This window comes from Phoenix dactylifera, chromosome 1 (assembly GCF_009389715.1).
Source record: "Phoenix dactylifera cultivar Barhee BC4 chromosome 1, palm_55x_up_171113_PBpolish2nd_filt_p, whole genome shotgun sequence".
Classification (NCBI taxonomy): Eukaryota; Viridiplantae; Streptophyta; class Magnoliopsida; order Arecales; family Arecaceae; genus Phoenix; species Phoenix dactylifera.
The window spans coordinates 35,257,885-35,271,386 of record NC_052392.1 but is presented as its reverse complement, the minus strand read 5'-3'; the positions used below and the strand labels follow the sequence as shown (position 1 = coordinate 35,271,386).

Here is a 13,502-nt window from a genome sequence, read left to right as displayed (position 1 = left end):
ACGGTTTCGAGAACCGGCCGGCTGTGGAGGAGGCCATAAAGCCCTCTTCCCTTCAGCGAAGACCCCCCACAAATCGGGTGAAGAGGTCTTGGATCCGTGCGTGTTGATCCGAGTTTACTCATGGATTCTCCTCCAATTTTTCGCTGGAAAGGTTGCCGGAGCTACCCCATCGGACTGTGGTAAGCATGGCTCGCCCCTTGCGCTTCATTTGCTAGGTTTAGGGTTGTGTTGGCGGGATTTTGGCCGGTGAAATCGCCGGAGAAGAGTCCGAAATAGGGCACCCCTGTTTCAGCTTCTCTCTTCCGAATCTTGCCGCCGCCGGCCGCCGGGTTGGCCGGGATCCATAGCATTTGAGGGTTGATCGGGACTGTGAGAGGATTGGTGAGGGATTTCTAGGATTAATTGAAGATGAGAAGAGGTGGATCCGAGGTTTTCTTCCTCGTGATCCCATCCTCTTCTCCTTTTCCTCTCATCGGTTGGCCACCGGCGGCGACGACTGTGAGTCGTGGGCCATGGTGGTTGCCGTCAGGTGGGGGCCGAGCCACCATCATGGTGGCCTTCTGTTGATGATGGTGGAGGGGGGGAGATCCTTCCGATTCTTGGGAGAAGAAGAAGAAGAGATCTCTTCTTCTCTCCCTCTCTTGGCCGGCCACCATCGTCGGCGACTGCAACCGGCCGGTGATGGTTCGGCCAGTGGTGGCCGAGGGTTGGGAAGGTGGTGGCTGCTACCCTTGGACCAAAGAAAATGGAGGAAGGAAGATATACTCCCATCCGTGAAGAGAGAAGGGGAGACCCTTCTCTCTTGTCTACCCCTTCTTTTGGTCTTTTCACCGAGACCGGCCATCGTCGCCGGCATGGCGGCGGCCACGGCTGGCAACGACATAGGTCGGTGGTGAAAGGGTGGGGGTCGGGCCACCCCAACTGCCCCTAGATCTGGAGGGATTAAGATATTTGGGGATCTGGTGATGGGCCCCATAGTAGATGAGGATTATGGTTTAGAATATTTAAATATTAAATAATTTAGTTTGTGATTTATAATTGATGTTGTAGGGGAAGAATCAGCGATGCCAGGAGGTTTTGATCAGGGGACTCAGCATTCCAGCTCGTAGGTTGTGATTTGGATCCGTGTTTGAGTCAGTCTTCAAATTCCTGTAAGAATCCTTACATCTGAGCACCTTTATTTATGCATATATTTGATTTATCATTGGATATATTTTATCAGTATGTTATTATTAGTTTTATGAGCTGGTATGACACATATGAGGTGTGCATCTTGATTGCTATGGTAATATTGAAATAATTAAATTGAGAAGAATAATCATATCTTTGAGAATACATGAAAATATGTGATGTGATTGAAATTTGACTAAGCATGTAAAATTAGACATGTAAAATGGGTTGGACTAGCCTCGTCATGAGATAGTCTCTACGAGCTTATGCGTAGGATAGCTGCCACGAGCTGATGAATGGGATAGCCTCCACGGGCTTACGCATGGGATAGCCTCTACGAGCTTATGCGTAGGATAACCTCCATGGGCTTATGCGTGGGATAGCTGCCACGAGCTTATGCATAGAATTTGTACAGTCTTGGACTGGGTCATGATCTTGGTTAGTCCAAAGCCAGAAGTGAAAAACTTTGAAACTTGGGAATCAGATTAATATGAAAGTGGATAACATAATGTGTAAAAGGATATTTATGTATATGTACTGGTTTATATATGCTTGTTGTTTGTTGAGCTTTTCAAATAATGACATAACACTTATTTGTTACTTGGATTATTTTCTTATTATTACTGGTGTGGCTGTTGGGATTTTTACTGGGCTGGAAAAGCTCATACTATACTTACTTTCTTTTTCAGAGGCACTGAATTTGTAGAATCCATCGGATGGGAGAGAAGTGAGATCGATCTGTAGTCAGACTGCTAGATAGTTAAGAGTTAAATTATCTTTTACTTATGGATATTTTAAATTGTGTAATCAATCAATACATTTTAGTTGGTTTGATTGAAATACATTAATCGTTAATTTTTGGCATTTTTGTGAATATTGTACCTTTTTAGGCCTTACATGATCTCTAGGATTTTACTTTAGGGATTATGTGGCCGTGTCATGTGGTCGACCCGAGTGATGGGTTTGGGGCGTGCCACTAAGTGGATAAGATTGGACACCCTACTCATATAGCTGCCATTGTGTACAGTATCAAGTAACAGATTGGAATGACTATTTTTTTATGGTCATCCAAGTAATTAAGTTTGCACTAGTATGGTGGGTATATATCATTCTGAATGGTCAATGATAGGAGAATATTTCTTCGAAATTGCTATCAGAGTTGGGGATATCCATCTCATATGTGCATTTGATTCGAGATATTTGAGGTAAAACCTATGTAATAATAATGATACCCTGAATTTTAACAGAGCTTATTTGTTTATTTTGCCTTATCAACAGTAAAAGATTGTTCTAATAAGAAATCCATCTATGGTATTTTATCCATATCAAAATAGAGACACAATAGACACAAGAGACCCGATAATTGGCATTGTTTCAATCGAATTATTTTCATATTATATTGTAATTTATTTTGAATATAATAAAATGCTATTCAAAATGAAATTCTAATGGGCCATAACATTGGTTGCTATGTGTTTGAAAATGATAATTTTACTTGCATTTCAATGTAATATTATTTAATCACATGCTTGAAAATTTTCAAGAAAGGTGCCCATCAATTGTGAAGTTGCCCACTAAAGACACCCCCGGAAGAATTGGTCATCATGCTTTTCCCATCAATTTGATTCCAATGCGAGTAGCCATCAACAATCTATGCAGGGGGATCGTTTATCAAATATGAAATTTGCTTAAAAAGTTTACCAATCTCGCAAGCTATTAATTATGTTTGTGTATAATAAAAACAATGTAATATTTATATAAATGTACAAATATTTATTCCCCATTTTCATTCTATGTGATATGAAATATTTATTACTAGATTTGAATGATAATAGGATGTTTTTCATCTAAAGAATAGATTTACATTTATCATACGTAAGGATATAAATAGTCATTGCTCCTCTGGCCATACTTTGTAAGCTTATGGAAATGACATTTCATGTCTGACATAGTATATGTAGGCAATTTGCTGGCATACAATGCAAATGTTCATGTCTCAAATTATAGTAGTCCATCAACTATTTGTTTCAGATCTCTAATAGGAAAATTTTGCTTCTAGGACTAGCCAAATCTTTTTTTCAAACCCTTGAGCGCAAACAAACAAACAATATGCCCACGACTTTGTTTTTGTCTTCCAACACTAATGTACACAAAAATCTTGGAGAGTTTGCAAGTTAAAACTAGAATACAAACTTCAACATTTTACCTAATGAAATTTGGATTTCTTTTCTCTTCCACTCTTCAACGTTCTCGAAGTTTGTATTTTCCATTCCTCGTCTCGATAATGTGCATCGTCTGGAGACTGACTCGATACCTATAGAACTAGGAGGGCATAATTAACTTTAGAGTTTTGTATTACTACAGAAAGTGTCAAGCCACATGCAACATATACGGTTTGCCTTAATTTCTACTTGGCCAAGTTTGTCCACAAACAACGTTTAACATGCTGAAACTCATTCTGCCTTTTCATAATATTTCTATGAATCCCCATGCACAAGTGTAATATGTATCGTGCATAAATCGATTATCTAAAGTATCAATAGTATTAGAAATTATCAAAAATATTATAATACTTATCTTCAATACCACTATGATGTTCAAGCATTATACTTCAATATTATTTTGTAATGTTGTGCTTTGTATGTCATGCCATGACTCAAGTGCCAATTTTTCCATGGGACTTGGTTAATTCTACATACTCGGCATCAAAATGAAATTTCATAGATATTGCACACAAGCTCCATACACTGTAATAATAACCAAGAAAAACAATATTGTGTTAATTATATGACTATCGTAGCATTTATAAAATACTATATTATCTTCAATTATGTCATATTTTACGATAATCTACATTATTGCAAATGTATAATACATGTATTATACTATCCCACTGTGAGGATATGTGCGGGCGTGTGTTTAGTCCCACATCAGTTATTCGTTGGGTAGATCTTGGGTACTTATATAGAATTAAAGAATCCAAATAATATCTTCCGAGTAGCCATTTTGGGTGAGGTCCTAGATTGTTACAAATGGTATCAGAGCGGACCTGGCCCACAACCTATGTGGACTAGGGGACACTACAACACAGATTTATTGGGACTGACTACGGACTGATTGTGGTGCTTGTAATTAGATTTGAATGGATTTGAACTCTTAGCCTGACTAGGGCGTCAAGACTTAAATGGAGGAAGTATGTGAGGACCTATGCGGGCGTGTATTTAGTCCCACTAGGTTATTCGCTGGGTAGATCTTGGATACTTATACAGGATCAAGGAACCCAAATAATACATTCCGGCTAGCCATTTTGGATGAGGTCCTGAATTGTTACACCCACTATATAGTATGATTTATAGTAATTAATATCGTAAAACTATATATATTATACTACACAATGTATTAACAACCAAGGAATGATGAAATAATATGACACTATACTACTAGAATAATGCGTTATAACATTATAACTATAAATTTTAATTATATCGCTATGAGAATATTTCATTCCTCATAAAAAAAATCCAAACACATTTTTTATTGTATGAATATAGAATAGTGTGGATTGCAAGGACAAACTTGTCTAATTTCTTAAAAATTCATCTTTTTATCCACATATTCCAAAGTGATATCCAAACATCATTTCTTATCCCCATCAATATCCAAACACATAATGAGTATGATACAACCATTACTTGGTAAACTACATTTTTATCCAAAAGAAAAATAAGGTTTATACTTGTTTATACAGTTATAAATTAATGCCTTGTATTTAGCTTTTCCTTATCCCAAAAAAACCAATCCATGTCCAAAAAAACCTTTGAATATGATCCCTCGTCTTTTCTTTGTTCTTCATCCACCTGTTCTGGTCTTTCCTCAAGGTATTTCTTTTTGCTTTAATAGTACATGAAGATGATTTTCCTTGCTTCTAAGCAACCCATTCCACCATTCCAAGCAAACAATGGTTCCATCATCATGATCTATATATTCAGCTATCTCCAGTTTCTAACTAAGATGCTCAACTCATCCTCTAGGTATTCTAGGACCAAGCTCTAAATCTTTTGGCATGGGTTGTCCCCATTGAGCTTGCAAATGATCAGTTGTTTTATTTTTGAATTATAAATGTTTCTTTTATTTCTACATTATTTCTTTTTTGGAAGTTATATCAATGTTGCTTGTTCCTTATCAATGTCCCCTTGTACATCATCAGATCGTGGCATGGATCCCCAATACCGTAGACCGAAAAGAGGCGGTATCACCAAATCGATCTTGGCTCCCATTACAAGATTTTTGAGCAGGTTCTCAACACCCGATGGGCCCGAGAATGGTTTAGCAGTTTCTCCAAGCTTTAGTACGTCTACCTCTTCCACCATTGAAAGGTTCTTGCCATGAAAAACAAAGATCATCACCAACGTATTAACCACTAATTACAAAATCCATTGGCTGGTTCTCGAGAATGGGTTCTTGCCATGAATTATCTCTCATTTAATCCATATTTAGAACTCCACTATAGATTAAGATGTGGTGTAAACAATAACTATCAAATATGTTGTTTTTTAAATTTTTTATAACCATATATATATATAGCAATGTTTGAAATTTGTTGTGGTTGGAATTTTTTCTCGAGTCGGACAAGGGGCACAGCTTTTTTTGGGGCATATAGCTTTTATTTTTATATTTAATTTGTTCGCATGTGAAGCGGGAAGAGGCGGCTTTGAGATTCTCCAATAAAATAAAGTTCTCATAAATTTAAAAAAATAGAAAGCCCCCAAAAATAATAATTTTATGATTATCATACATACCATCATATTCTCAACATAATTCTTAAATGTTATTTTTTATTAATTAGGAAGTTAGCACTTATGATGATATGATGTAAATTCTTTATATTATGTTTATCTTTTATTTTCTATATGAGAGATAATTTCAATTTCATTTCTTTATTTTTACTTATTTTATTTTACTTTCTAGGTTTCAGGATTTATCTGTCATTTATCTTTTTCAGAGGTCAATATTGTCAACTTTTTTGTTTTTAAATGGTTGCTTTCTAATAATTTCTCTTGGAGTTCTTGGATCATGGATGTGATATGGTTTTAAACGAACCATAGAAAATCCTTATTCCTAGTAGATGTCTAGATCTTTAATTTTGAAACTTTTGCTTGTTTCTGCATGAGAAATAATTAAATCTTAGAGATTACTTGCATACCGTCACTTGCATAATTTATTACAAAAGGCATCCTGTCAAATTTGTTGGACCCATGTTCAAGGTATTGTATAATAAAAATAGCTTGCTCGCAGCAACTGGGGAATTTTTGCATGGAAAATCAATTATTATAATTTTTGAACTAAATGTCTGTTAGATAATTTCTCTTAGAAGTTATAGTAACTTAATTGCTCACGTACTCTGTAAATCGACGAAGAATCCCCTGACCCTGCCAGGTCCGATACCGTCTTATGCAAGCAGAGGAAAGCCTTCCACCGACGCATCTACCGCTAGCTGCAGAACCGACGAGGCGTGGATCGATGAAGTGAGGAAAAAGGTAGATTTAGCCCAACCCATGGGCCATCCCAAGAGACCATGCACCATCTTCAAGGTCCCCGAGCACATCCGACCGTTGGATATTGAAGCCTACGAACCAGTGATTGCTTCCGTCGGACCTTTTCACCACAACAGCCGCGAGAGTGCCTTCATGAAGTACCACAAGTGGCGGTGTGTCCGGCACCTTCTATCCCATCATCGAAGTCAATTGCTGAAGGAGTGCTTGTTGGAGTTGAAGAAACACGATGAGACGGTTCGGAGCTGCTACTCTGAGGAATTCTCCAAACTGAATGCCCAAGATATGGCATTGATCATGTTGCTTGATGGGTGCTTCATCATTTATCTCATGTGTTCCAGGAAGGAATCATGGAATCCAAGGAGACTAGAGTGTATGGTGGAGACGAGGGAACGGGAGGTTGTTTTAAATATCGACGAGAAGGATGAACAGCTTGAGGGCCCAACTGTGGCAGGGTTGTTCACTATTGATGTAGTGATTTATGATCTGCTGAAGCTTGAGAACCAAATTCCTTTCTTCATCATCCAATTGCTATTTGATCGTCTCATACCATGCGAGGATGGACAGATTAATCTTGTTGACCTTGCTCTCAGGCTTTTCAAGGGCATCCAACCCGAGGAATCCAAATCATTCAAGAAGAAGTCCCCCGGAGAATACCATCATCTGCTCCATCTATTTTATTCATCTCGGATCCCTTCAGAAAAGCCAGCAGAGTCTACATCTGCACCAGGAGAAGCTGCTCCTTCACAAGGGGCTTCGACATCTGCACCGACTTCGACATCTGCATCAGGATGTATTCCTAAACTCATGAAGTTTAAGTGTAAGAAAGCAGAAGTTGATCCTCCACGAGGATCTACACCCAAGTGGATTCCTAGTGCGACGGAGCTCCTCAGGGCTGGGGTGAAGTTCAAGAAGAAGGAACAGGCAGACAGTTTCTTGAACATACAATTCCAGAGAAGGAAGATGAAGCTCACGCCATGGCTATGCCTCCGGAATTTGTATTTAATGTTTAGGAGTGGGCGGATGGAGATACCACCACTGCAAATCTATGACTATACCGGTCCTCTCTTCCGAAACCTCATAGCTTTCGAACAGTGCTATTTGAAAGCTGAGATGTATATTACGATATACGCACTCTTTATGGACTGCATCATCGACCAGGCTGAGGACGTGCGATTGCTCCACTTGAAAGGCATACTGGAACATAAGCAAAGCAATGATCAAGCAGTGGCAAACCTCTTCAATCATTTGGGCAGTCAGATACACTATTTTCCGGAAAAGAACTATCTTGCAAATCAGATTAGGGAAGTAAACAGGTTTTATGAAGTCAAATGGCACAAAAGGCTTGCTGCTTTGAGGCGAGACTATTGTGGCAGCCCATGGGCTACAATTTCAGTGTTGGCAGCGGCCTTTCTTCTCTTGCTGACCGTCGAGCAGGCACTATTTTCTGCATTGTCCTATGTTCACTCTTCATAGGTGTCATTAACCTGCTTGCCTGTGCAAACAGGGATCAGGCGACAGATATAATGGAAGGGTGAGTGGATAAGAAAGGATTCCCTTCAAACATGGATACTGGAGAATTTTTTGTTTATCTGGGGAGAATAGAAACTAGACGGTTAACTGTAGTTGTTAGGTAGCATAGATAAATGTGGTTGGCTATGCTGTTGACCTCATAAAAAATAATTTGCTACGATGTATCATGGTTGGTTTGTAATTTTCTTCGAAGTTAGCTATTGGATCTAATGTTATTGTGTCACACCCTGAATCAAACTTCTGGCTCCGAGCACATAGCACGGCCGCATGAGCCCTAGAGCGATGCTCTAGAGATTATGCAAGGCCTAAGGTGAACAAATATCCAATAACTCAACAGTGAATAGCTGAATAATCCAAAAAATAAATCCATCACATTCAAATAATTCAACATGTTCAGTTAGAAAATCTTCAAATGTTCTTCGGTATCAAAAAATAAACTAATTAACTAACTCAAAACTCTAATGCTCGGACTTCATGCCCAACTCATCCAAAACTGCGCATTTTGCGCTCTGAAAGAAGAAGGAAAGAGGTGGTGTGAACTTTACAGCCCAATAAAAATCCCACACACTCACGCCAATGTAAATATAGTAAATTTAAAATAAGGATTAACTACAAACCTTATCAAAATGCAGACAAAATCATAAAGCCTTATACCGATTATTCAATATAGCTCAATAAAATGCATATAAATATGCATCCATAAATGTATGTCGTCAAACATATAACCCGTTCCAGAAAACACGTAAGATATTATCATGCAGTGGTTTTATACTTTTAATCTTCTATTTTTGTCCAGATTTTCCATCAATCATCATTTTTCTGATTTGGACTATTCATGGTCACGCTTCGGCCCATGACCGGCAAACCAAAACATCTGCGCTTTAGCTTGCATTGCCGAACCAAAATATCAGCGCTTTGGCCCGCGGTGGCAAACTAAGACAATGGCACTTCGGCCCACAGTGGCAATCGGAGATAACTGTGCTTCGGCCCACAGTGGCAAACCAGAATATCCATGCTTCGGTCTGCGGTGGCGAACCAAAATAATTGCGCCTTGGCCTGCAGTGGCAATCCAAAATAACTGTGCTTCGGCCTACAATGGCAAACCAATGTGCTACGATTCGGTCTGTGATAGGCGATCCATAACATGTCTAGTCCAAATCCTTTTGTTCATTAATCAAATTATTAAATTTCATCCATACCAGAAAAAATATAATTTTATATTATATTTCATGCCCAAATTTTAAAACAATCAGCATCATATGCCAGCAACCAAAACCATAAACCAAGTAGCCATAATCATCGATATTTGATATCTCCATATTAATAAAATACATATGTCAGAAATCATTAAGCAATCATACAGAAAACGATGGAAACCCTAAAATCATCAACATATATTACAAACTATATATTATCCATAAAGGTGATTGTGTACATTGCTTCATACCTCTATCGATGACTGACTAAACCCAACGAGTTGGGATGCAGAGTAGTATCCCGATCAAAATTTACTAGCATAGATGACTCTCCCTCTAATGATTTAAACTCAATTATCAAAAAAAAAGCATACAGTAGATTAGTAACCTAGACTACCTACTGGCGTCCACCAAAGGTCAATTACAAAAGAAAATCAAATAGTGCACTAATAACCTACACCACCTACTGGTGTCTACCAGGGGTCAATTACGAGGTCCACCAAGTCCTGCTACCACTTACCCGGGTTAACTAGAGAGAGAGAGAGACACCATGAGAGAGAAAAAGAGAAAGATGGTAGAGAGAAAAAGTAGAGAGCGAATAGAGAGAGGAGAGAGAACGAGAGAGAAAAGAGAGAAGAGGGAAGAAGAGAGAGAAACCTCTCTATTCTCTCTCTTCATGAACGGCGAAGTCATCTTCCCCTTCTCTTTTCCCTTACCCCCCTTCCTCCCGCAGATCCAAGGAGGGGTGGTGGCCATGGTGGCCTAGCCCCCACTCGACGGCGGCCATAGGTAGCTGCAGCCCCGGCCAAACTCGGCAGTCGGTGGCAGCGGAATCGCGGAAGAAGAAGACCGACATAGGGCATCCCTATTTTGGATGATTTTCCGGCGATTCGCCGCCTCAAATCGAAGTCAATCACAACTAGAAGATTGGGAGAAGAAGAGAAGAAGAATGGCTTTGTTCCAACCTCAGTCCGGCGAAGAACCGGTGACTTTTCGAGGGATTTGAGATGGAAGAAAAAAAAAACTTGGCATTGGCGGCCTGTTTCGAGGGATTTGAGATGGTTCAATGGAGGAGAAGAAGCCCTTTTGTAGATGAAATCTCCTAGTCCTCGTCGAAGTCCAACACCCTTTGAGTCCCGGTTTCCTTGCCGGACTAAGGGAGGAAGAAGGCTCCCATCGAGAGTCTTTCTCCCTTGACTCACGTGCCGAGCGCACGTTGAGTGGCCCAAATGGCCAGCCCAGGCCACTCCCTGGCCAGCCCAAGCCCATTTTAAAACGGCCCCTTACAAAATGTGTCAAGGTTCCAACGCATCGAATTGAAATGAAATTTTGTTCTTGGTTACCCTGCATCTAGTTAAGTTTCATCTTGATATTTTAAACGCATTTTACTCGAGAACACTTATTGATACTATATTTGTTTAATGGGCATTGTGCACAACATCTATTATTTTGCCTCATTTCTCCCTCTAATGTTTGGAAACATAGTTTTTGGGAAATTGTAATATTGTTGATTTTTTACATTTCCTTTAAAAATTGTGTCGAACAAGTTTTGGATATAGCTGTCACAACATAATGAATGAAATTAGGAGCACTTCATTAAGTAAGCATTAAGTGTTTCAAGACCAAGCCCTAAAAACTCCTCGGCAACAAGTGTTGACTTATTTACGGATTTATGTCATATAAACATTTTCTTTTTCAAGCTCTGTGACTGTAAATCTTTGAAATGTTTTGCCTAGTGCAAGGATTGAATGTTCATGAGAAAGAATGCAGGGTTTTGGATTTATCTTATACGAATAAATCAAAATGATTAAGGCTTCGTTTAGATGTATTTAATTTCAAAATAACCTGCTACAAGGCAGGTTTTGCGGTTCTTTTATTCTTCTTTCTCATCTCATCATATAAGAGATCGGAAAAACTAATGTTGTGAAAGTAGAGAAGCAGGCTTACTTTTAATTTTTTAATTAAAGTTGAACATAGCTTTAGGCTTTGAGGCTCGTTATAGATATACACTATGTTAGCGTCCAAATTGAGGTCTTATCATGCCCGATTTATTTTAAGCTCGGTCTGGTGCCCAAGTTCAAACCTAGCGCAGCCAACCTCAAACTAGGCCTGTGACATGTCCTAAATTCTAACTTGTTACCCAAAACACCAAAGTTCAAGAAATCTAATTAAGGCTGGAAGTGGGCTTGGACTAGCCTGACATTGGGTCAGGCCATGGGTTCGGCCTGAGGCAGCCTGGGATGACATTGGGCCTAAAATTAAATCCCAAAGAAATTTTGAGCTAGTTTCGGTGGGTGCTTGGCTTGGCCCAGCCCAAAATGTAAACCAAAATCAAGCCTAAAGATTGATCGAAAGTAGCCCCAAACCTAGGCCGAGGCTTGACCTAACCCAACATCTGATCGGGCTTCGACATCTGGTTTCCATTCGACTTCAAGGACTTCACCCTCAACACCTCCCTCTCCTCGTTTCTCGGCCCTTCTTTCCCCAACAAGACTTCTGCCTTTGCTGGCACCCCACATTAACTAGAAAGATATTAGGAGGCCTTTTTTTCTTTTTACTACAACAATGAGTCATATAAGTCTAGTGTGAATATATCCAAAAAAATCAGAAAGTAATAAGTCTCAAAGCGCTCTAGGTAGCTTCCTCTCATCAGTCCAGAAAACTCCCCCAGAGTGATTTGCCCCAAATAAAGCCACCTAATCCGGCTCGGAAGGCGATTTCTCTGCCTACCATGCCCCAAATTTTTTGAAGCAGTGGATGGCAGCCACCCATGTCAATAGTGTACCCCTGAATCCAGCTGAATACCGTAGCCGAGTCACCTTCAAGTAGGATTGCGTTAGCCCACAGTATGTGTCAAGCATGACATAGACCAGCCCAAGCTGTCCTCAGCTCCGTCCCATGGATAGAAATGTCAAAGGTTTGGCACCCACCGGCCGCCACCATCCTAGAGTTCAAGCCTCTGATCATAAAGCTCGTACTGCCCCTCCTGCCATCATCCAACACACATATGTGGAAGTTGATCTTGAAGAAACTCGAGGGTGGGGGCTCCCAGGTGAGGAACCTCGTTCGTGATGCTACAGGAGCAGATGTAGAGCTCCAGATGCTTCGAGCCATCAAATGCTTGCCCGATGGATCTACATGAGTGATCCCGCAGCCTGCACACAGGCCTTTTTCGCGACGAAACTTTGTGTAGGACTGCTCTCTCCAAAAATTCAGGCATTCCTGGCCAGCCAAATATGGTAAGCAATATAGGTGGCCCTAATGGCCATATATGGGGTCTCAGAGGTAGTGGCCCAATGTCTGAGCACCAAGGTGAAGGGGACGGACTGGCACTGAGCGTCCGGTAGGATATCAACAAGCCTTCAGACCCCTATGGCTCGATCGCACTGGAACAAAATGTGGTCCACAAACTCTTTCACCTGGCACTCAAGGCAGTACGGTTAGATGCTCAGTCCACACCTGCTCAGGACAAACCTCGTTGGTAGCCGGGGAGACATATTTTCAAGGCTTAAGAAGGAGGAGGTGGTGGGTAGGATCCTCCATATTGCAACCGAGAGTACAAGGAGAAGATTGACACCTAGCAAAGAAGTTAACACATCTTAAAGCCTCACGGCCCATTTACAGCCTAAGGGTGAGGGTTGACGACTTAAACGCTCAATCCCTAATCTAATTCTTGAATTTCTCTTCAAGGCATCAAACCTAACTCCACCTCTCCCCTCTCATCTCTAGCCTTATCTAGTTGCCCTCTCACATCGCCCCTCCCGTCGTCACTAATCCAAACATGGCCGAATGTGGACCCTCCTCTCACCGGCCAACAAACGTGCTAGTGAACCACATGTACGATACCTCTCTTTCTCCATGATCTCTCCATTCCTCTATCCCCTCTCAGTGTCGATGGACGAGCTAGGCTTGGCCAAGGCTTGGCTCACAGATGCCATTAGAGGGAGCTATGATAGCAGTTGGGGCGGGGTGGTGGCCGTAAGGGAGGGAGGTGGAGTCGAGGAGGGATGGGGCGAGAGAGGGCGAGAGGAGGACCATAATGGCAACAGCA

At 40.6% G+C, this 13,502-nt stretch overlaps 1 protein-coding gene across 1 annotated transcript; it reads left to right on the top strand.

Annotated features, from left to right (window-relative positions):
* The first annotated feature begins 5,195 nt into the window (after positions 1-5,195).
* Positions 5,196-8,470, top strand: LOC103721809 (UPF0481 protein At3g47200-like). Its single transcript, XM_039132876.1, has 3 exons — positions 5,196-5,237; positions 5,378-5,518; positions 6,607-8,470. Exons 1-3 carry the CDS (start codon positions 5,234-5,236, stop codon positions 8,196-8,198), a joined length of 1,737 nt encoding a protein of 578 aa, XP_038988804.1. The 5' UTR covers positions 5,196-5,233; the 3' UTR covers positions 8,199-8,470.
* The last annotated feature ends 5,032 nt before the right edge of the window (positions 8,471-13,502 follow it).